The 22,982-nt window shown below is 40.7% G+C and overlaps 1 protein-coding gene across 4 annotated transcripts in view; it reads right to left on the bottom strand.

Annotated features, from left to right (window-relative positions):
- Window positions 1-22,982, bottom strand: part of gfra1a (gdnf family receptor alpha 1a) — a 122,808-nt gene that overhangs the window by 12,213 nt on the left and 87,613 nt on the right. For all 4 annotated transcript variants that reach the window (XM_035992527.1, XM_035992528.1, XM_031315949.2 and 1 more), the window contains 5 exons: window positions 20,137-20,315; window positions 18,432-18,604; window positions 14,365-14,474; window positions 11,704-11,838; window positions 771-952 (listed from right to left, as the gene is read on the bottom strand). In XM_035992527.1, the coding sequence (XP_035848420.1) occupies window positions 771-952; window positions 11,704-11,838; window positions 14,365-14,474; window positions 18,432-18,604; window positions 20,137-20,315 (779 nt within the window). The remainder of the gene's footprint in view (window positions 1-770; window positions 953-11,703; window positions 11,839-14,364; window positions 14,475-18,431; window positions 18,605-20,136; window positions 20,316-22,982) is intronic.

Raw genomic sequence — 22,982 nt, 5'->3', positions numbered from 1 at the left:
GTAGACTCCAACTCAAACTGCCCTGTTATACTACTGTCATATTACACTCTTCTGGCTAACATAGCAAACAGCTTCCTACTTGCATGCAGAGCAGACACTTTTTTTTCAGACACAGCTTTTTTTTTTTATCCCATTGGAGTCGTAAGTCTGATATTCACTCTCCTTTTAGCTCTGGTTTGGTCTTCATCAACACCTGAGAAAAAAAAATATCTGGCTCTTTAGCTGCTAAATGTTCCACTTTCTCCATCAGCCACTTGCTTGTCTCAGGTTGTTTGCTGTAAACTGCTGTCTGTGCTTTTGTATGGTTTTATATGACTTACGTGTGTTTGCAATATGAACAACCCTCACAGTTTCAACCTAAAATATTCGGTATTGTGACAAAACTAGATAAACAAATGGAGCTGGCCTGAAAGTAAACAAGGGAAGAAAGTGAGCCAGAGGAAGAAGAGGCAGTGAGGTATGCAACAGAAACAGATAGTAGCAGCAAATGAACAGACACTGTAGACATATGGATAGTGAGACAGATAGAAAAGGATAGAAAGATCAGCGGGTCAGATAAAAGAGAATTGGTGACTCAGAAACTTCATCCATCTGTAAAAAAACATTTTGAAATGTTTTCATGTTATGGGATCAGATTTGTCCCAGTCTGGCTACAACCCTGGAGCCTCCGAACACAGTCACCCTCTGAATCCAAAACTAGCTTGTGTGTGTGTGTGTGTGTGTGTGTGTGTGTGTGTGTGTGTGTGTGTGTGTGTATGTGTGTGTCTAACCTGTAGGCTGCCACAGAAGTGGTAGATGCCAGGGTCTGTGTTGATGTTGTTGTCGATGATGTTGGGGTTGCGTTCGCGGTTTCTCTTGTAGGGGGTGGTGGTTGAGGTGGTGGTCTGGACAGGGGACATTGGCTGCCACACTCCCACATCTGTCCCATTGCCAAAGGCCTGGATGGCATTACCTACAGAGGGAAAGTGGGAGACAGAACTAATTAGCTGTGGACAACAAATATTTTCTTTCGTGGGGAGGTGAGCGGTGGACATTAAGTTTGAAAAAAGAGAAAGTCATTAGGAACTGAGATATTTAAAAAAAAAACGAGATAGAGAACCAATCTGAGGTAACGTTGCGTCACAGTGAAAGAAATCAGTTTATGGAACACTCTCAACATTGAAACCAAAGAATCTAAAACAAGCATTATATTTTAAAAAGAACAATTAAAGCAAATGTGTTGAGTAAATACAGTGAAATGTGTGAATTTTGTTCTGTTCTTTTGTGACTGGTGATGGGGGAAGGGGGGGAAGGGAATCGTTTTTTATATTTAATTATTTGTTTTATTGATGTATGTTTTGTGAAAGGGGGGCAGATAATATAAGAGTAATCTTCGTTCTGCTCCTTTTCATTCAGGACTTGAAATTTTATGTTTGCACTTAGTTTTTTTGTTTGTTTGATTAATGAAGTAAACTTATATGAATACATAAATAAAGACAGTCTAAACTAAACTAATGCTTGGCAAGCAATAATGTTACTACAGGTGGACTATCTGTGGTTCCCAACCTTTTTGGTCTGAGGTTCCCCCACAGATCTGTCAGATAAACTCACGTACCCCATCCTCAATTCCAGATCTATGTTCCAAATGCTGTTGTCCTGCTGGCAACAGCAGAAGTACCCCCTGGTGTAAAAGTACCCCTAGCTGGGACAAACCACGTCAAACTCAAGGCCCGCGGGCTGAACCCAGCCCCTCGCAGATTTTTATTCCCGCCCACATATCAGTTTATGTTCACAATACATTTTGGCCCGCCTAGTTGTGCACCAAACCAAAAAGACAGGAAAACTGTTTTCAAACTGCAATTACGCGACACTCAGAGCAGAATTTGGCAGACTTACCGACTTTTAGACTTAGAGATTTCCCTAGAAGCGTAGAAGAGTTTTCATATTCAGGCTGCAGGCTTGATTTGCTAAATTGGCTATGATGGCTAAGGAACTTTTTTGCTGACTTTTTTAGGGTTCTTTGTCGACAAAAGGCGTGAAAAAGTGTGGAAAAAAAAGCAACAAAAATGTAGTAAAAGGCGAAATGTCAGAATAAGCAACAAAAGTAAAAAAAAAGATGTCAAATTTAAAAAACAAATGTCAGAGAAAGCCACAAAAAAGTCAGAAAAAAGAAACAAAAATGATGAAAAAACACTATAGAAATGTCAAAAAAGTGACATGCAGTATTACAATCAGAGATATTTTACTTTTTGGATCAAATAAAAGCATGTCAATAAACTACTATGTACATGTCTGGCCCTTGATGCCATTCTCTTTATTCCAGTGTGGCCCTTAGTGAAGTTGAGCTTGACAGCCCTGATTTAAACCAGCCAGGTGAGAGACTGACAAATCTTATCAGTATATCCTGAAAAAGATCTTAACATACCGTAGGTGATGGATTAAAGGCTACAAACATCTCTTGATGAGTCTCCCTTTGAGGTTTGCTGAGCTGCTAAAGAATTAGTTTTATTAGCCACACCAGAAATACTGCGTCGTAATTCCGAGCAGGTCATTTTAGCACAGAGCTGGATCTTATCGTGAATCACACGCTTGTTAGTCCCCATGTTAAAATAAAGCTTTATAGTGCACCGGCCTAGACCACAATTAAAGGCGAGTTAGAAGGTACTTAAGTTTTGTTATCACTTCCCTCCATTATAAATTCACCACACAGTCAAAAACCTGAGTGCTGATGTGGCTATTTACCATTAGAGTCCATTAGTGGCCCTATTAATAGCGTTCTATGGCTTTGATGTAAAACACACACACACACACACACACACACACACACACACACACACACACACACACACACAGAAAGACACACATCAGAAGAAAGCTGAGCTTTACAGAGCTGCTGTTTGAACGTAATGATATTCTTCCCTCCAACAGTGAATTATGACCCTGATAGTGTGGTAAAGAAAAGAAGAGCTGATCTGCATAACGGCTCTTTAACCCCACTGAAATATTAAAACATACATGTGCAGAGACACGTGGGTATATGTCTACATGATGTACAACATATATTCATATTAGATATTAGATCAGGTCATTGTTTTATATTGTATTCTTTGCAAAATGTAATGTCAAATATATAAAAACAAAAAAAAACAGCATTGGAAAAATAGCTGTATTGTCAAATGAACCTCAATAAAACTGTAGACGCATTATAAAAATGATGGCATTCATGGACAACCTTTCAGAGGAGCTTTTGTAGTACAACAAAAAACTGTCGTGCCATTCCACACATAAGATGCAGGCGGTATTCAAAATAAGCTACAGTAATGCAACTAAAATTAACAATCAATACATAAAAAACTTACAAACAAGCTGTAATTTACCTGTCAAATCTGTCAAAATAAATCATACAGTTTTCATACAGTGCCAGCTTTCATTAACACAGTAACCCATCAGTCTTTTCTCTCTGTTCCACTCTCTCTGAACAAATACTCTAGACAGCTTAAACAACTCCTACTATTAAATTAGAAGCATTCATTCAAGTTCACATGTGAAATTGGCATTCATGTATCATTTGATCACCTGCAGGAATAACTGCTCTGTCTCTGAATGGAGGGCATCAAGTCTTTCAAGTAACCATTCAATGTTGTTTTCGCATTATGTTGTGCTGAATTTCCGTAAACTACAGATACTGTTTGTGTATGTGTCCAAGACAAATTTCCTTCGAGACCATAAAATCTATCTTATCTCATTCTTTTATTCACAAGTGATTATTGTTGTTGTTTTGGTATGAGTGGAGTTGTCTGAAGTCAGCAAGTGTGCTGACTCAAGTCCACACCTCCACATTGTGGCCTTATGCGTGCGTCCTAAAGTTTCACTGCTAGCCAGAGGGAGTACCTGCCGCAGTACTGGCAACATTCATCCTCCAGAAGATGAAAATGTGAAGAATGATTGACAGCTGGTATTTCTTCTCCAACAAGTCAGTAACCTTCCCTTGTATCCTTACGTATTTTTTTTCTGGGAAGAGTAAGGCAAGGCAAGGCAAGCCAGCTTTATTTGTATAGCACATTTCAACAACAGGGCAATTCAAAGTGCTTTACATAAAAACGATTAAAATACAAGAATAAGGCCTCCTGCACACTGCCTGCGTGGCGTGAGCGTGGCGTTTCTGTTGCGTGTCAGTTGCGTGGCGGCTGCGTGGCGTTTTCTATGTCTTTACACACCAGAAACGTGTCTGACGCGGCGCTGCTGCTGCTAGCCTTGTCAGTACACAAAATGAAATTCAAGCAGTAGTATACTTCATGTTAAACATAACTATATACTGATTTGATTACAGCAAAGACAACGTCGGCAGTATTGACGGCAAAATAGGCTACAGAATATTTCGTTCTGTATTGACAGGTGCAATATTTGAAAATCGATAATTTTTTATTTTTATTTTTGTTTAAATTACATTTATATCTGCATTTATGTCAAAACCTAAAGACTTTCAAACATCAAAATATCATTTATTAAATGTATTCGTGTCAAAATGACATATAAACATCTTTTCGTATTCTATTTTGCCTGGAAACGCTTCCAAAACGCATGGTGTCGCGTGTTGTGCGAAAAATAGGTGTCGGTCCTATTTCTAGCATGCGCGTGTTTTGAGCCACGCCTGAGACGTGTGTGTCATGCAGGCAGGCAGTGTGCAAGCTCTAACCTGTTAACATGGGAGCCGAAATAAAAATGGAAATGACACGCAGTTGACACGCTCACGCCACACAGGCAGTGTGCAGGAGGCCTAACCCTCAGTGTCCAATTGCAGTTCTGACAGATCAGAATACTGTGGATTTCTTGGTAAAGTAAATAAGGTTACAATGGACTGGATTTTAGGCAACTACGTTTTTTTGACAGTCGTTAAAGGCAAGACATCTGGATACTTATGTGCGAACATATAGTTGTTATAATGGACTTGTGTTTGGACAGACTTTGGTCACATGTCTCCCCATCCTCTCCGCTTTCTTTCCCTTCCCCCTTGTGGATGTGGCTTCCGCTAAAAATCAGCCTGACCTCGAAAGAACCACTCTGACCACTCTGCACATTTAATAAACGTGACTATTAATCTTGAACTAAGTAGATCCTGGAAACTCCCTGGCTTCATCATCTGTGATGGATTTACCTCTGGTGAGACCAGACATCCCAAAAGATGGAAGGAAAGACTTTCTCTCGCAAACAGACAAACAATTAAAGGTGCAGTAGGTAAGCCTTATAAAACTAACTTTCTGTCATATTTGCTGAAACTGACCCTATGTTCGAGTAGAACTACATGAAGCAGGTCATTTAAAAAAAAAATCTGGCTCCTCTGGCACCACCTACAGCCTGTAGTGAGATTTGCAAAAATCCACAGCTCCCTGTTCAGATGCACCAATCAGGGCCAGGCCCCCCCTGGCCCTGATTGGTGTCTAACTGCGTGTCAATCACTGCTCATGCACATGCATTCATTCTCCCTTGTGGGGGGAGGGGCTTAGGAGAGCGTTTTGGGCTTTAGCAGAAAGGGGGGAGGGACAGCACCTTTAACAGAGTAAACTTTGTGATGATGACTGAACAAAAAAAGAAATGAATTTGTTGGTATATATATTTTATTAAGTAGTTCAATTTAGAGCTGCAAAGATTAATCGATTAGTTGTCAGCTATTACACTAAATTAATTATTTTGATAATCGATTAATTGGTTTAAGTTTTGACATTTTTTTATGAAAAAAGTAAAAATTCTCTGATGTCATCTAGTTAAATGTGAATATTTTCTAGCTTCTTAACTCCTTAACTAATTTCCGGGCTCCTCTGTCTCCTCACCTAAGGCCTAATTATACTCACAGCACAGTGACCGTGTGTGAAACCCCGTTAGCATCTCAAGTTAAGCCTCAGGATGTCAGATATGCGCGTGTGTACTAGTAGAAAATATATCTTTCTATTCAGTACCTGTACATTCATTGTTCTCTTGGTTATTCCCAATCAAACCTCCTTTGTTAAGGTGGTGGCGGCGGTGAAGGCTCACAGTGAGTTCAGTCAGCTATTACAGAAACACTTGGAGATTTAAAAACATTCCACAACTGCAAAACAAATTACGAACAAAATCCTCTCTAAAAACATGTATACTTCTGAACCAAATATATGGCATATGCATTTGCATTTTCACTTTGCATACCATACTTTTAGTATTAAAGCTGCGTTTTGATCACCAACTTTGACATTTGAGATAGCAAATTAGCTTGCAGTTACTTGGTCTCCTGGGAGCTGCTGCATCTACAGCCAGTCACATATTCCGGGAATGGATGACATCAGCACACTTGACCGGAAACCACATTTGGTGAGTATCACCTTGTAACAACAATTCACAACTATTATTGTCCTTATTAGTAACCCTAAAAGCAAGTCTTAACCCTTTAAAAAGCCCTTTATAACAAGTGATAAACAAATATCCTCACTTTCAAGGTCTCAAAACTGGTCCTTAAAAAACACACACACACACACACACACACACACACTGCGTTTCACTATCTTTGTGGGGACCCGTCATTGACATAATGCATTCCCTAGCCCCTTACCCTAACCTTAACCATCACCACTAAATGCCTAACCTTAACCCTTACCCTCACCCTAACCATAACCTAATTCTAACCCTAATCCTAAAACCAAGTCTTAACCCTCAAACAGCCCTTTAAAGTTGTGGGGTCCAGCATTTTGGCCCCACAAAGCTGTCGGGACCCCACAAGTATACTGTATTCCCAGTTTTTGGACCCCACAAATGTAGTTAAACAAGAACACACACACACACACACACACACACACACACACACACACACACACACACACACACACACACACACACACACACTAAACCAAACATTCATTTAACCTTCACGAATGCATACAGCACATTGCATTTGAACAAACATGATATCATCTTCCCACTGCAGCACAAATGTTTAGGAAGTATGAGTTTGCACCTCGCAGATGTCTACATTACCACTTAATCTCACTTTACATGTACAAGGTTCGCTGTAATACTAGAATTGTGACCACGTTGGATGGTGTGACCTTTGCATATGCAGTACATATTCCAGAAATAGAAAGACATCACATCGTAAATGTTCTGAATACATTAAAGTTCCACTGTTTCTCTTGAGCATAATAATGTGGTGGTTCCAAACCTGGGGGTGGAGACCCCTCCAGGGGATTGCAACATAGCTCAGAGAAGTTCTAGAGAACAATTGCAGGTAAGGAAAACTGATTATTTTTGTTTTTGTTTTTTGTATTTCTTTAACCATTTTTCTTTTGAATTACTGGAGATTTTAACTGGACATTCTACCTCTTAAGGCCTCTAAAAAGTACTCAAAGTGTGAAAAAAAACTAATTTTGCTTGACTTTCTCAAAACCAATAGAAATATGACATAAGCTTTGATAATTTAACAATAGTTTGCCAGTTGACATTGCTTCATTCCTAGGGGTCAAGAGCGGAAAAAAGGGTGGGATTTATTGTGTTAGAGGATGCTTATGTATTCAGATATGTTTCTGTCATAGTATCACATGAGCCAGGCATTCATCCCAGGCAATCCTCCTCCGTCTCTGAACAATACAACATCTAAAGTGCAGTATAAGTATAACAGAAAGTCCTCTCTCTCAGTCTGTTCATATTCTCGCTTTCTGTCTCTTCTCTTTGTATCCCTCTTGTAGCTTCTCTCTAGTCATGACCCTGTAACGGTCGTGTGTCAGGATCTTCAGAGTTGTCAGTTCCAGTTACTGCTGATCAAGCTTAATGAGAGCGGAAAGAGGGAGGGCATGAAATAAGGAGATGGAGACGGAGAGATGGGATGAGCCGAAAGAAGTAAGGTGAAGCACGAGCAGGAGAACAAGTGAAACGGTTGCAATGGTAAAACAAGTAGGGAGTAAAGGAAGAGTGAGAGAAAATAGAGAACTAAGACAAAAAAAATTCAGAGGAAGTGTGTTCCTCCACTTTGCCTTTTGCCTGGCTCCCTACAGTGAATACAAGTAAATAATAGATATACTGTATATTGAGAGAGAAATCTCACATTGACACATATATGATCATGTGAACATTCAGAAATAAAGACATGTATGGTACACATCTCACACCCTTACTGAGAAATACACAAAGATGCACGAACACACACACACACACACACACACACACACACACACACACACACACACACTGTAGCAGCCCCTATTATCTGCAGCAGACCAACCTCGTTAACCTTTTGAGCTGCTGTAGCAAAGGAATTTCCCCAGTGTGGGATTAATAAAGTCTATCTTATCTTAACCTAGACTGGTAAAAAGACAACAGAGCAGAGAAAACAAGAGGGGGGGGGGGGGTAATAATAGAAGAGGAGAAGACAAATGAGAGAGTGAAAGAGAGAAGTTGGTGAAAATGCGGCTGCATCTTGTTGTTGTTGTCTCATCTGGAGGAAACTCAAACCAGCAGCAAGTTATGTGAATATGGCTCATTATTTAATTTTTTTGGGGGGCTTTTCCCTTTATTTGAGGTGATAGTGGATAGACAGGAAAGGTGGGAGAGAGGTGGGGGATGACACGCAGCAAGGGGCCGCAGGACGGATTCGAACCCGGGCCGCTGCAAAGGACTCAGCCTACATGGGGCGCACGCTCTTACTGGGTGAGCTAGAGGTCGCCCCTGGCTCATTATTTTAAATGCACAGTATTTTCTAGAGCATACTTGGGATTGATTGGTACAGGTGTCTTGTGGCAGATTGCTTCATCAATTGAATACCAAATTGATTCATTAACGAGGAAACTGCGTACCTTGAACAGATAGTGGTCAATGTCTTCTACTCTGTACGAATGATGATGTGATGCTTTCACCACAAGACACACAACTGGCTAACATGACATGTCCTCAGACAAAACATCATCTAGTGTGCTTCTATTCTGAGGATACAGTTTGTATTTCAGCCTTGAGTTGTCATTAACATGCGTGAATAAGTGGTGTCTCTACCTATTAGTCTATTTATCTTTTAAGCAACTACAGCAAATTTAAGATTCTGTTATATTTCAAAAAGGATTGGGGTTCAATCATTTTATAAAACCTGAATCCACTGTTAAGTCCCCCAATAAAATCAAAATCCCTTCCAATCCCTTCCTGAATTCAACGTTCAACATTTTATAAGTCACCAAAGTTAAAGATAGCTTGAGAGAGAGAAAGATAGCTTGGTAGAGAGAGAAGTAAAAAGAAGAAATAAAAACTCATTCATGCCAGGATCAGACTACACAATTTTTTTGTCTTTCACAATAGTCACTATGTCAGACTAGACTAGTCTCGCTTTGCCAGACCCTCCTCCAAAGCGCGCTGGAGGAGGGTCTGGCTAGTCCACATAGCATTCGGGGATTGGAGGAAAACGTGCTGTGGTTTTTGGCATTTCTTTATACCAATAACAATCGTCTTGGTGGGTGCTAAGCGCCGAGAAAAGCTGCGGTGCCACTGCAAAATAGGCTCGGGAAGGAACTTGTTTTGGTGGAACGTGTGTATGTTTCAAAGTTGTTTTAGTCATGCAACAGAAAACTCAGATTGGACAGATAGTCTAGCTAACTGTCTGGATTTACCCTGCAGGGATCTGAGGAGCAGTTAACCATAGTCCTCATAAATCCACCGGAGTTTAAAATGCCAACACAAAGGAAGCCCAATGCAATGGATATCCGGCCTAAATGAGTGAAATCCGGCGGATTTTCCGGCGGCAACGGAGCAATCCCGTAAGTGGAACATCAAGGAGATAGACTACACTAGACAGACATAGTCCCGTAAATTCTGGCTGTGTCTTTGACAGAAGAGTGGCAACACGCATGACACTGACCAGCCCCTAGATCGATTATGGCGTGCTGTCGTCAAGATCATGCACAATTTCATAATTCAGCGCTTTAAAGGAGCGACAGCCTCCCAAAACCTCACAAAAATCTTTTAAGCGGAACGTTTTCGATCTGAAATAAATACAGATTAAGCAACTGCACAAACACATTTCGGTGAACTATTTTTGTAAAATAAGAGATCGTTTTCCAAATGAGCCGCCATTATGGTCTGTTTTGAAATCCGTGAGCATACAGCCCCACATGTAGCGCTCGTCCAATCAGGTGCAGCCATTGCAGTTGTAGAAGGGTGTAGTTTTCTTTGCTCGTCAGTGGTCAAAGTAAAGAGAAACTGATAACTGCTAGTGGCTAGCCCACTAGTGTGTGATGCTGGCAAGCGGGGCGATCCCTGCCGTGAAAAACGCCTGTATGGTCACTGTGTGTGTCTTTCCTCGGTCTCGTTTCCCACAGCACAGCAGCAGTAGCGTCTCTCCATCTTTTCGCCATGTTTACATATGTGCGCCAGAGAGCACGCTATCTTCCTATTGGTCAACGTCAAGGAACACGTCGTAGAACATGCCGCGCTAGGCGGAAAAAGACTGACATGCTAGACTTTCTGCGTCGTGGTCGTGAAGCGTCCCAGACGTCGCTGATCTTTGATTATGTCACACTACAAGAGGTAAAGGGGCACGTTCGTCGGTCCCGACCCTCATAATCGGGCACGACTTTGAACATTTGTCTGTAATGTGTCTCTCGGGGTCAAAATCGGGCTGAATTTGTATTGTCTGATCCTGGCATAAGAGATCTATTTGTCTCAGTGCTTAACAAATCCAGCTATCTCATCAGCCTGACACCGGCCATTGAGACCCATCCATAACTACCACACTTTGTAATTTAGACAATAGGCACACTTTCACATGACCTTCCAGATGCAATCATAGCCAATACACTATTTATTCACAATTTGTTCATCCCTTTCCATCCCTCTTATTAATATGTTAATCCATGTTAGGATCATTTTTGTTTCATGAGCTTATCCTTTAGGATGAACACAGATCTTATCATTTGAAAAGGATTCACTTTTTTAATTGTCCAAAGGTTTCATACTGAATCAGTTGCCATCCAATCGAGTGGTCTTCTAGATTTCAGCAGCCGTCCTTTGACCAAGCGTAGGTGATTAAAAACTCTTATCCAGCTCTGGTGTCATTGAGCGAGATACTGTACTCTTTACGTGACCCTGTGTTCCTACCTCCGTACAGGAATCAATGAAGAATCACATTACACTTAAACTGTGCTGTGGAGGATAGCAGCTAGCTGACTGCCACTGAGTGTAAAATCAAAGCAAAGGGAGCAGAATTAGCTCTGATTACAGACAAACACACAATGAATCTGGCTCTTATCTCCACAGCGCAGTCAGAATGTCCTGCATCTTATGAATATTGGCTGGAAATGTTTGTGTGTGTGTGTGTGTGTGTGTGTGTGGGATAGAGACAGACAGTGTGTGTACGTTTGTGGGGAGGTTGTTAATTAAAGGGGTTGTATAAAAGCGCTGGATGAAAAAGCCGCTTTCTGTCAAAAATCTGGAGCAGGAGTTCCGCTACAGCTTCTAGGCACGCATACATTCAGACACCGTGGTGCAGTGTGGCTGGTTTCTCTATAATGCAGAGGCATAACAATGCAAGCATGGCTATGGGTTATATTTGGGTAGAAGGAGAGAGCGAGAGAAGGCGAGACAGAAAGTAAAGAGAGGATAAAAAATGAGCAAAGTGAGAGAACATAATTCTGAAGAACAGATCAGACTAAAGTTCAACAGGAAAGAGTAGAGGGGAATAGCGAACAGCTGGTCAGACAGCAGCTGGGCAGAGGGATAACTTACGGAGGCAGGTGTTCTCGGTGAAAAACTCGGTGAACTTGTCACACTCGTCCTTGTTGTTGCCACTGTTGCTGCAGTCGCAGTAGGGAGAGACGCTGATTTTGGGCGAGCGCAGGTAGTTGGGAGTCACCACGGTACCTGCAGCAGGTGGATGGAACGATAATGTTTCATTCATGCGTTCATCAGTCTTTGTTTGAGTAAGAAATCTGATCCCTAAACAGGGATTCTCTGTGAATTATTGTCAAGAACCCCAATATGCTGCTGTCAAGAAAAAACGAATATTTAAACCCTCTTAAGACTCAGTTATCATCCTCCCTCTGTGTTAAATGATGAATGCCATAATAACAAAGTTAAATCATTGCTACATTTATTTCTCTTTCCCTCCTCCCCATGGATAGGAGTAACGCAGTGTGGTGGAGTTTCCTGTAGGAAGCAGAATGCAGAGAAGCCAGAATGAAGAATACGCTTTCTCCCTGCGAGGGAAAGTAAATAGCTTCAGTCAGTGATTTCTCACTCCCCCAATGGATTGTTCCCTGGCGCTGGCTGCGCTCCAAAACAGGCCTTATTGTTTTGCAGTAGGCAGAATGAATTGGCGCTGTGTGGACAGAGTGTGTGTGTGTGTGTGTGTGTGTGGTCTGGTTTAGTGACTTGCGAGGACCGATTCTTGACGGCTCTCTGTTGTGGTGACAGGGTTCCTACACAGTTTCCATTTCAAAATTCCATACTTTTCCAGACTCAAATTCCCAGTCCTCTCTGTAGATTTTTCAGACCATATTTGACATCTGAGTACAAATAGATAGATGTGTATTATGTAAATTGCATTGGCAGGTTTATTACTTGTTGTGGTTGGTCCTGATCTCTCATCGGGTTGGGCCAAACATTACATGATTCTGGGTGCAGAGGATACTGTTACAAGACTAAAGTGCTTTTGCCCTTGCATATGGCTTCAAACTGAAGCCTCCCCCATGTTGAACGATTCTCCACATAGTTTACATCTAGCTTACTTTTCCCATTTGGAATCCTTAGCCAACCAGGCTTTATATTTGGGATTGTCAAGCCAGCCTTTGGACAACTTCCATTTACCCATTGTGGCCATTCAATCCACACTCCTGGGCAGAAAGTTAGACAATGTTCCACTGTCAAACATCTTGCACTTGGGGCACAGCTGTTTGGCAGGCTGTTACGAACAGGCGAAGTGGCAGCTTTGCGTAGATGTGTGTTATTTAGTCGCACGCCATACTTGTTTTTCAATGACATCAAGCTTGCTCTGGCCCGCGCTCTCTCACACAGTGGTTACCATTTTGGCTGCGCTGGCTGTCTGCCTCCAAACGCCATTTAAACCACTCTTCTTGTATGCTCAATTTATTTTTTAGATATTCAGATTTTTTTTTTTGAAAACAGAATAGGGGAAATAGTCTGGAAACACAAATATTTTTCCATACTTTTTTTTCTTTTTCCCAAACTTATCTAGACCGGAAAATTACTGAAATCAAATTTCATACTTTTCCACATGGCGTAGGACTCCTGTGGTGAATAACGGGTTGTGAGGACAGTTTGGCCGGTCCACATAGTGATTGAGACTGGGGTTGCAACAGGAGTTAGATTAAAAGGAACTTGGGTCTTAATTTCATAGTTTAGTCCATCGTTTTTAATCGGTTATAACATTGTATTCACTACGACAATTTCTGACATCTGGAAACAAGGTGATATGGCTAAAAAAAAGACGATCAGACAGGTTGGAAACAAACCTCAAGGTTTATAACAAGGTAATACAAACGTGTTGCAACATTTCCAGATCTCAGCATTAACTTTGCTGCATACAATTTTAGCGTATAGCCTAAATTTAGATCCACACTCTAGCAGCTGAGTTCCGTTCATTCCAAGTGGATGAATCTTTATCAAGTCTTCCTTGGAGTCTAAGGCCTCTGTATTTTATTAAATCAAACTTGTGTGCCCATATTTTATCACTAAGCTTGGTTTAATGCAATTATATCATAAGCCAGGGGTCTTCAATGTGTTTTAGGCCAAGGACCCCTAACCTGAAAGAGAGACGAGAAGGGACCCCCTACTACATATATTGTATAAAATTAAGTTGCATAATAAACTGGGCGTACAATAACGTGTAGGGCAGCCTAAAGTCTTTACATATACCTTTTTATGGTGCCCTACAATTATACAAAGCTATTAAAATATATATATATTTTTTTACATATTCATATATCACAATGTTTTAATGTCAAACATACATGTGGAAGGCACAGAGAATCCATAAGCTTTGCTGTATCTGTGAATGGCTACCATAGTAGCTACCATACAGGGCAGTAACATCATCAATGTGGTTGAGGTTTCTAATAAGATGTTGGATTCATGTTAATATTTTCAGACATATTTACATTTTTTGGTTAAAAAACATTCAAAAAAAGTATTAAACAATAATCTGGCGGCCCTCTTGCAATGACTCTGAGGACCACCTGTTGCAGATCACTGACATAAGCAGTACAAAAAAAAACAACGAAAGAAAGATTCAAGTTGTAAAAAGAAAAAACAAAACAAAAAAACAGAAATATCTTTTAAAGATGTCACTAAAGAAAATGAACAACAATCCACAGAGACCTGGAGTAAATGCAGAGACGAGGCTGACCAATAACAGTGACGTGTACTCACCAATCAGACCCGAGTATGAGAGGAGGCAGTCTGCGTAGTTCTCCTTCAGACAGCCCGTCAGCGAGCGAGGCTCTGGCTGGCAGTTGACAAAGAAGTCAGCCAGTCGTGACCTGCAACACACACAGATCCAAACATATTTCAGAGCCAAACATGATTATGGCTCCAATTGATTTTATAGGAGAAATTCAGATGGCCAATGTGATTGGAAGGTGCAGTAAAATGCCCGGTCCAAATGAGCGTACGCTGAAAGTCATTCCTCTGGGTGCAATTAGCCTTCTTAATGTCTGCCTTCAGTGGAGCGAGATGACCCTCCTACGTATGCTGTGGCTGCTTTATATCCTGGAATGAATGAGGCTAAAGGCAGTTCTCCACCAAGTCTGTTCTCTTTCATTTACTGCATTCACAAATGTTTATTTACACTTTTGCCAAAGGTGCAGTGGCACGTGAAATTGAAATGGAGTTTGGATTCCCAAAGAATTCAACATTTGAAGTGAGATTGAGTGTGGTGTACTTGTACAAAACCTTCTAATGTCACTTTTGGACTGTAACATCTTTAAGGAAAAGTGCTATTATTCATTTTAGCAATGTTAACATTGTACCAAGAATATTAATTGTTGAGATATTTTCCACACAGGAATGGATCATAAAAGATCAGATGATCACAGGTTACAGTTAAGTCCTTATTATTAAAACCATGTATTTGTTTATTCATATTCATTACACAGTAAACATGTTTGTGTGTACAGCAACAGTAAGAACAGAGGGCCAAAAGTGAACCAAGGAGTCAGTCTGCAAAAATGTTCACATTTGCTTTTGATTTCTCATCAAAATAAGTCAAATGTGTGGTAACTCTTTACTTGAAGGTATCGACATAATCGTGACATGACACTGTCATAACTATGACATGACACTGTCATAAACGTTATAAACAAGTCATAAACGTTTATGACTTCTGTCATTAAGTGTCATTCGGTTTTTGTCATGACAAGTTGACATTGCTTGGGTTGTCTTGATTATGACAAGTTGACATTAATCAAGGTGACATTACCAGAAGTTGTCTTGGTCATGACAAGTTGACATTACATTTGTTTGGGATGTCTTTGTAATGACAACTTGACATTAACCAGGATGACATTACCAGAGGATGTTTTTGTCATGACAACTTGATGTAATGTCATCCTGTTTAATGTCAAGTTGTCTTAATAAGGACACTCCAAAGAAATTGAATGTCAAGTTGTCATGACAAATACATCTTCTGGTAATGTCATCCTGGTTAATGTCAAGATGTCATTACAAAGACATCTCAAACAAATGTAATGTCAACTTGTCATGACCAAGACAACTTCTGGTAATGTCAATTTGATTAATGTCAAGTTGTCATAATCAAGACAACCCAAACAATGTCAACTTGTCATGACAAACACCAAATGACACGTTTATGACTTGTTTATAACGTTTATGACACGTTCATGACAATGTCATGTCAGAGTTATGACAGTGTCATGTCACGATTATGTCAATACCTTCAAGTAAAGTGTTACCAAATGTGTTCATTTAAATAATAACCTTTGAAATGTATTATTACATATTTACAACATATGGGATTAACTGATAGATTGTGATCCTGCATTGTTGGTTGCTTCATCCCCAGATCTCAGCAACAAAGTTGGTAAGTGACCAATAACAATGAGGAGGCCTAAACCACAACAATGAGCCCATAGTATTACAATGAAAGTAAAATAATATAAATAAAATAATAAAATCCAAAAAATAATTATATTATTCCTTACAGAAAGTATAAAAAGTAATGTATTCACACATAATTAGTGACATTAAATAATACAAATATTAACAAAAATGATCTTTTAATCAGGCAAACCAAGTACCACTCAAAGTCGTCTCGCATTGCCAGACCTTCCTCCACAGCGCTGCAAAGGAGGGTCTGGCTACTCCCCCAGCATTCTGGGATGGGAGAAAAACGTGCTCTGGTTTATTGGCATTTCTTTAAACCAATCACAATCATCTTGGGCGGCGCTAAGCGCAGAACGGAGCAATGGTGCCTCTGCAAAATAGCCTCGGGAAGGAACTTGTTTTGGTGGAACGTGCACATTCAAAAGTTGTTTTAGTCGTGCAACAGAAAACTGAGATTGGACAGATAGTCTAGCTAACTGTCTGGATTTACCCTGCAGAGATCTGAGGAGCAGTTAACCATAGTCCTCATAACTCGATCTGAGTCGATTTCTTTGTGATTCCATCACAAAGAAAGTGGAAGGTAACAGACATCCGGCAGAAAAGAGGGAATTTCCGGGGGCACCAAAGCAATCCCAGAGGTGGAAGGTCGTGAATATAGACTACACTCAAAAGGTACCTGGGGTAGGTTTTCTCCAAACAAACATGTATTAACATTCACTGCTAGTGGTTAAAACTCCTCAAACAGACTTGTGAAATCTTCAGAAACAAGGTTTGTGAGGGAGAGCAGCTTTCTGTGCTTATCTGAACGAGACCGTTACAACCTGCTACCAGGATATGTGCATGCAAGCATGTACCAAAACAAACACACACTCACATGTATGCACTCACTGTGTGATCCAATCTGGTGCAAAGCAGAACAGAGCGGTGCATAGTGAGCGTTGTCGGCAGCAGCAGCAGCAGCCTATATACTACAACTAACATATGGCGAGGGGGCTTGTGGAAATGCATGGCTTTAATCTATCTGTGCTAACTGACAAATGGACTGGGAGGAAGCTGTGCTGCAGTGAGACTTGTTGTTCAGCCCTGAGCTTATGTCTGACGGATAGACAGCGCCATGGAAAGAAACAAAAAAGACAAGAGATGTAAGCATGGATAGAAACTTGCAGTGTGAATTTACTGCTGCCATGCTGCTTGCTGTTAAGTAGAGACAGAGGGTGAGGAGACCTGAGGCCACACTCTGAATGGTGCTCATTTATGATGCCTAATGCTTCCATTTAATCCCAGAGAGCTACTGGCTGTAGGCTCCAGAGACTGCATGAACACAGACGCACACACTTCAATGAGGGTGATGTCAGATGTCCATCACTGAATTAATCTGAGCTCTTTTCTGTGTGTGTGTGTGTGTGTGTGTGTGTGTGTGTGTGTGTGTGTGTGTGTGTGTGAGAATCTGAGACTTGAGGCGTGAAGGCAGACATATTATTTCTGGTGGTGACAACAGTGACTACACACTGTAAAAAAGTAGGGGTGTATGTCACACATTTTCTCACGATACGTGGCCGATACGAGACGATCCATAAGTCCATTTAACACAATCTTATATAATTTTTTTTTAAAAAGCAACGGAAATATGATTTGAACATTTCATTTCTGAGCTCTTCCAGAGATTTAAATTAACAAATTAAAAACAAACTACTCTTTTTAATAAAAAGAATACATATAAAGTGGGAATAAAAAAAAAAAAAAGTTGCATCTTAAAGATGACATATGCATCCATATTTTCACTTAGTATCGATAATATTGGATATATCGTTGAGGATTGAATCAATATATCGATCCAGATCGATGTAGTTTCACCCCTAGTAAAAAGGTGTCTAAGGGACATGTTTGTTGTATTTTGCAGAGGCACCGTGCGGAGCATAGCGCCGCCCATGACGATTGTGATTGGTTTAAAGAAATGCCAATAAACCAGAGCACGTTTTTCTCCCATCCAGGAATGCTGTGTGGACTAGCCAGACCCTCCTCCGCAGCGCTGTGGAGGAAGGTCTGGCAACGAGAGACTATTGGTGCGCAGATGCACATCAACACTAGGAAACAGGACAGTGGAGTATCCTGACATGTTGAGGGTGTTTGGACGAGTTTCATAAATAGTGGGTTGCCCTTTACTTGTTAGTGCAAAAGCTGTAGTGCTGGATTCAATCATAAACCATGGCAACCCCAGTTTGCAGCTGGCCGGGGACCTTGGTTGCGTCATTCTCCATCTCTCTGCCCCCTAATTTCCAGTCTTATCTTTACTAACGGCTGTTTGATGAATGCAGAAAAAAGCCCTTAGAATGTGAAAAAATAAATGACTAAATTTTGAAGGTCTACTACAGTACCTGCAGATGTAGTTGGTCTTGCAGGAGGCCTGCAGTTCGAGACAGTTGGGTTTCTGTTTTTCTTCGTACGAGCAGACAGGGACGATGGTCTGACGCCTGCGTTCTGAACATGCTGTCTGGTCGCTAAGCGGGCATGAGCAGTACAGCATGCCATAGCTGTGCTTCGGAGGAACCTGTGTGCCACAAGAATCAGAACACAACATTAACTGTAGAAGTGAAGTCATTATCAAGACCTACCTACCATCTTATTTTGGTCAGAGGCAATTCTTTCCCTTGGATGATTTGGTGATTTTGAGGTCTTAAGTTAAGTTGATGTTCTTTTCTCTGTTGACACCCACAGTGGATATTGCTACTCATGCTAACAACCTATTTAACTCTGTTTATTCCAAACAAACCGATGCTGCCGCTGTTGGAGATTTATACTCATCACTTCATGTGGGCTGACAGGATCTTTCAAGTTCAAAGTTATGTCAACTTCTTTTGGTTTTAAAGGTGCCCTGCCACACGTATTTCATTACTTTGTGGTAATGTCTGAAGTTCTACCATGGACTCTGTAACATTTTTTGGGAAAAAAATGCCTTGGTTACCTTGTTTCAAGCCATTCTAGCGTGGTATAGAAAGCCTGCAGGAAGACTCGATTTGTGCCAGTTCTCATTAATATTCAACGAGCTAAGCTGCTTGACTCTGATTGGCTAACAGCTAGCCAATGAGAGCCTGACTATCAGCATCCTTTACCCAGCGCAACTGGGCGAGCTCATGAATAGTAATGAGCTCAGGCAACATGATGTCAGACTGACCAGCTTTTCTAATTGGCCTGATTTCTCTGCTTATTTCTTTTCAGTGGCTAGAGCTGACAGAGGAGGTAGCAGTTCATTTTCACATTCACCACATAACACAAACACATATGGACCTAGTAAGTAAAAACGGTATTGTGTGGCAGGGCACCTTTAACATTAATAATTCAGTAAAATAAACCACCAAATATGGAGGTACATGTTTTGTTTTTTTGTATATACATTATAACTGACAACAGAAAATGTGGTTACTGCAAGTGTTAACTCTCTCTTGCCTATTTAACATTGCTTCAGTAGAATAACATCAATAAATTCAGATATTAGCGTTATCGTTAGTGTTAGAGTAGAATGACACTATAGATGGTAACAGGGTTGAAACAACAAAGGCAACAATAGCAGCATGCCATCATAGCTTTTTCTCCAACACAAAGACAACTTGAAGCTTAAGGCCATTCACACAAAGTTCTCTGCTGTAAAATAAAACACATTTGGAAAAGAAAACAAAGTTATACACAATCACAGTAAGATTAGAAATGTCATGTGTTCTTTGTATTTTTTTTTTCTATGTATTTACTTGAAGTGATCCCAGTTAAGTTATTCCAAAGGGACATCATGGGCGCTGGGTTGTAATTACAATGTTTCACATCATTGACAGCAAAAACATATTTTGTGTTTGATGACTGAATCAATGTCAAAGCTTGGTGCTGGAAAAGCAGATCCTGAACAAAAAGGCCTGCATGATTATTTATTGGGATTTTGACAACCCGTCTAACTTACACACCTCAAAATCATTGTTTCCTTTTGAAACAGGTCCTTTGTGGTGGACATTCAGCTTTTATCAGATATCAGTCGTTTGGAAAACCTCCAGTGTGTGTGCTTGTTAGTGTAAGCTTGCGTCAGAAGTGCCTTGCCTTGTCAAAGAACTGCCGCAGGGCCTTGTGGCACTTCCTCTTGTTGCAGACTTCAGCAGTGGAGACGCGGCTGGTGCAGGGGCTGATGTAGGCTGAGCGGTACTTCTTACACGTGTCATTCAGGTTGCAGGCCTTGGCAGCATTCAGACAGTTGTTCTCTCTGGCCACTGCAGGCTCACCTAAAGACGAGGAGAGGAGAGGAGAGGAGAGGAGAGGAGAGGAGAGGAGAGGAGATGAAGCAAGGGGGCAGGAAAGGAAAGGAGGATGAGAATGAGAACAAAGGTTGAGAATTTAGCATAAGTCATCAAGATTATGAAGCCAATGGCTGCTTATTCGGTGTTTCGTCAAAAAACAGTGTTTTTTTATCATATATCATAACAAGTAGAAGAATGTTCAACCATCATCAAAAACAGAGACAACAACAGGACAGCTATCAGACAATAGCAAAAATGCGGCATCTTGCAATGTCAAAAAAGTTAAGCGGTGACTTAGGTTATTTCATAACAACTGAACCGTCTCCATGGCAACTGAGCTAAAAACATCTGCTGACTAATGCCAAGAGATGTGGCTATAAACTTCGGGAAAAAAAACAAGTTAGTAGACCTAATGAAAAGATTTTATGTCAAACTAATCTTGTGTTCCTTGGGCCTAACTTTCCAAAACATTTCACTGAAATCTGTTCTGACTGATACATTGCTACTAACATGGCCTGATCAACCTGTTCAGGGTCCTGGGGAACCTTCATAGTAAGGAATAGTCCCATGTCATATGATCATGATAAAAACTAAAACAAAAAAGTTAAAATAATACATTTTCACACATGGCCCTTCATAAAACCTTAAGATGATCTAAGGATACCTGCCTTAGGCAGGTCCCGTATCATCAGTGGCAGTTCTAGGGTTGGGGGGGGGCAAGGGTAGCCAGTGCCCCCACAATATTAAGCCTCGACCCCCCTACGGCCCCCCTAACTGTGGCAAATATTTTCATACATTTTTAACCCCACATTTATCCTGAAAGAGGGGATATTATTCATGTGCATTGTAAGTGTTACATAAAATGTAGGTTAACACTGAATGAGTATTCTTTTGTTTATTGTATATATTATTATACATATATAATACATATATTTGTATATATATGTGTATCGTTAGTCTTTTGTAGAACCAAACCTATGGAGGGTTGGTGGTATGTAACACATGCTTAATATATTTGATACCCCTAAAATTGCATGTGGCCCCAGCCTGGCCCCTCCATTTGAAATGGTCTAGAACCGCCAATGCTGCCTAAGTCGATATATTTTACTTTAGTGGCAAATCATTTCCTGACATATTTGCAACTAATGAAATGACTTGCAGTCAATTAATAACAATGAACCTGGGGCTTTAGAGGCCCCGTAAGGTCTGGGGCAGTTGCCTGCTCTGCCAATATGATAATCCAGCCTTGGGGGCCAACCCTTGCTTAAGATATTTGTTTATGTAAAAAAAAAAGAAGATATTTTAACATCAGATCAGATTCACTCTCAAATATCAATATCTGTAATGGCCCCAAGAGGTTTTACACAGCAAACGTAGAATACACCTACGGATCATATCATCACAAAACAAAAATTCAAATGCAACTTCAACTTCATGCAAATTCAACTCTCCCGGGCTGCAGCGTTTTTACGCCAGCGTACAGAGCTAAAGAGGGAGCGAGCGGCAGAGAGACGGCCACATAATGATGTTTCCTTACGTAGATAACCCCAGCAATACATTTCTATGTCTGTATATTTGTTTTTATGTCTTTTCTCCATTTGTGCAAGTGTATGTTTTTATGCAAACTAAGAACACAGGACCCCATTTGCAGTCTCACTTCCTGCTTGGCCTAAATCAAACTGTGGCTCTCGTCTACATGGCCCTGCTGGCTAACCAGGCGTGTATCCATGTGTGTATACAGTATAGTGTGTGTATGTGTTGTTCCTGTAGTCATCAAAGTCTACAGTGCAGTGCCTTGCTCATCTGTCATCCTGCACTAATTGCCAGTGTTCTCCTTGATCCGCAATCAATTAACATGTTCATAGGACCCCCCCCCCTTATTATTTTGGTGAAAATGGAGCAAAAACTGCATTTTTTCTCCCTCTAACGAGCACCAATTAAAATGGGGTAAGGCCGGCGTGACAAACGTACAGAAGCAGCAAGCAGCAGAGGCAAACAGCAGGAGCTGTACAGGCAAGTCAACGAACCGACCGGCTGATAGAGTGTGTGTGTTGTGTTATGATGGCAAATGGTGCTAATAAGATTCAACACATCAAGAGAAGGGAGGAGAGAAAAGAGGGAGGGAGGTTTGAAGGGAAACTGAAACATGATGGGGGGGTATGAGTTGATGGTCCGGTGATGTATTAATTAGCAACAGAATGGATGCTGTTTGTTCTACTAGAGATGAAGAGATCCTTAAGATGAATGCTTTCCCAAACCTGCAGCAGCAGCTACTGCAGGCTCACTCTATCACTCCATTACTTCATCTGTTGTCCTCACTCTGGACCTTACTCTTACATTGTCCTAACAAATGCCTCCCCTTCCCTTCACTCACCCCTCTCTCCTGCATAGGTTTGTCCCACCTTTGCCAGTTTACAGGCTCATTTGGTACTACATCTCTTGAGCAAACAGTCTACTGTAACTATGCTGCTATATTTGATTTGCAAAAAAACACAATATTTGGTATATTAATGTGCAATTACATATATTTTCTACATAGTTTTCCATATGCTTGAATGGCTGACAATTAAATCAAAGTTGAAGTCTTTTCAATGATGTTACACTTTTTCTTTTATTCATATACCAGGATTTCTTTTAAATTAAGTTAGATTT

The sequence above is a fragment of the Sander lucioperca genome, chromosome 15 (genome assembly GCF_008315115.2).
Source record: "Sander lucioperca isolate FBNREF2018 chromosome 15, SLUC_FBN_1.2, whole genome shotgun sequence".
Classification (NCBI taxonomy): Eukaryota; Metazoa; Chordata; class Actinopteri; order Perciformes; family Percidae; genus Sander; species Sander lucioperca.
Note: the sequence above shows the minus strand (reverse complement) of the source record. Positions and strands in the feature narration are given on the sequence as shown.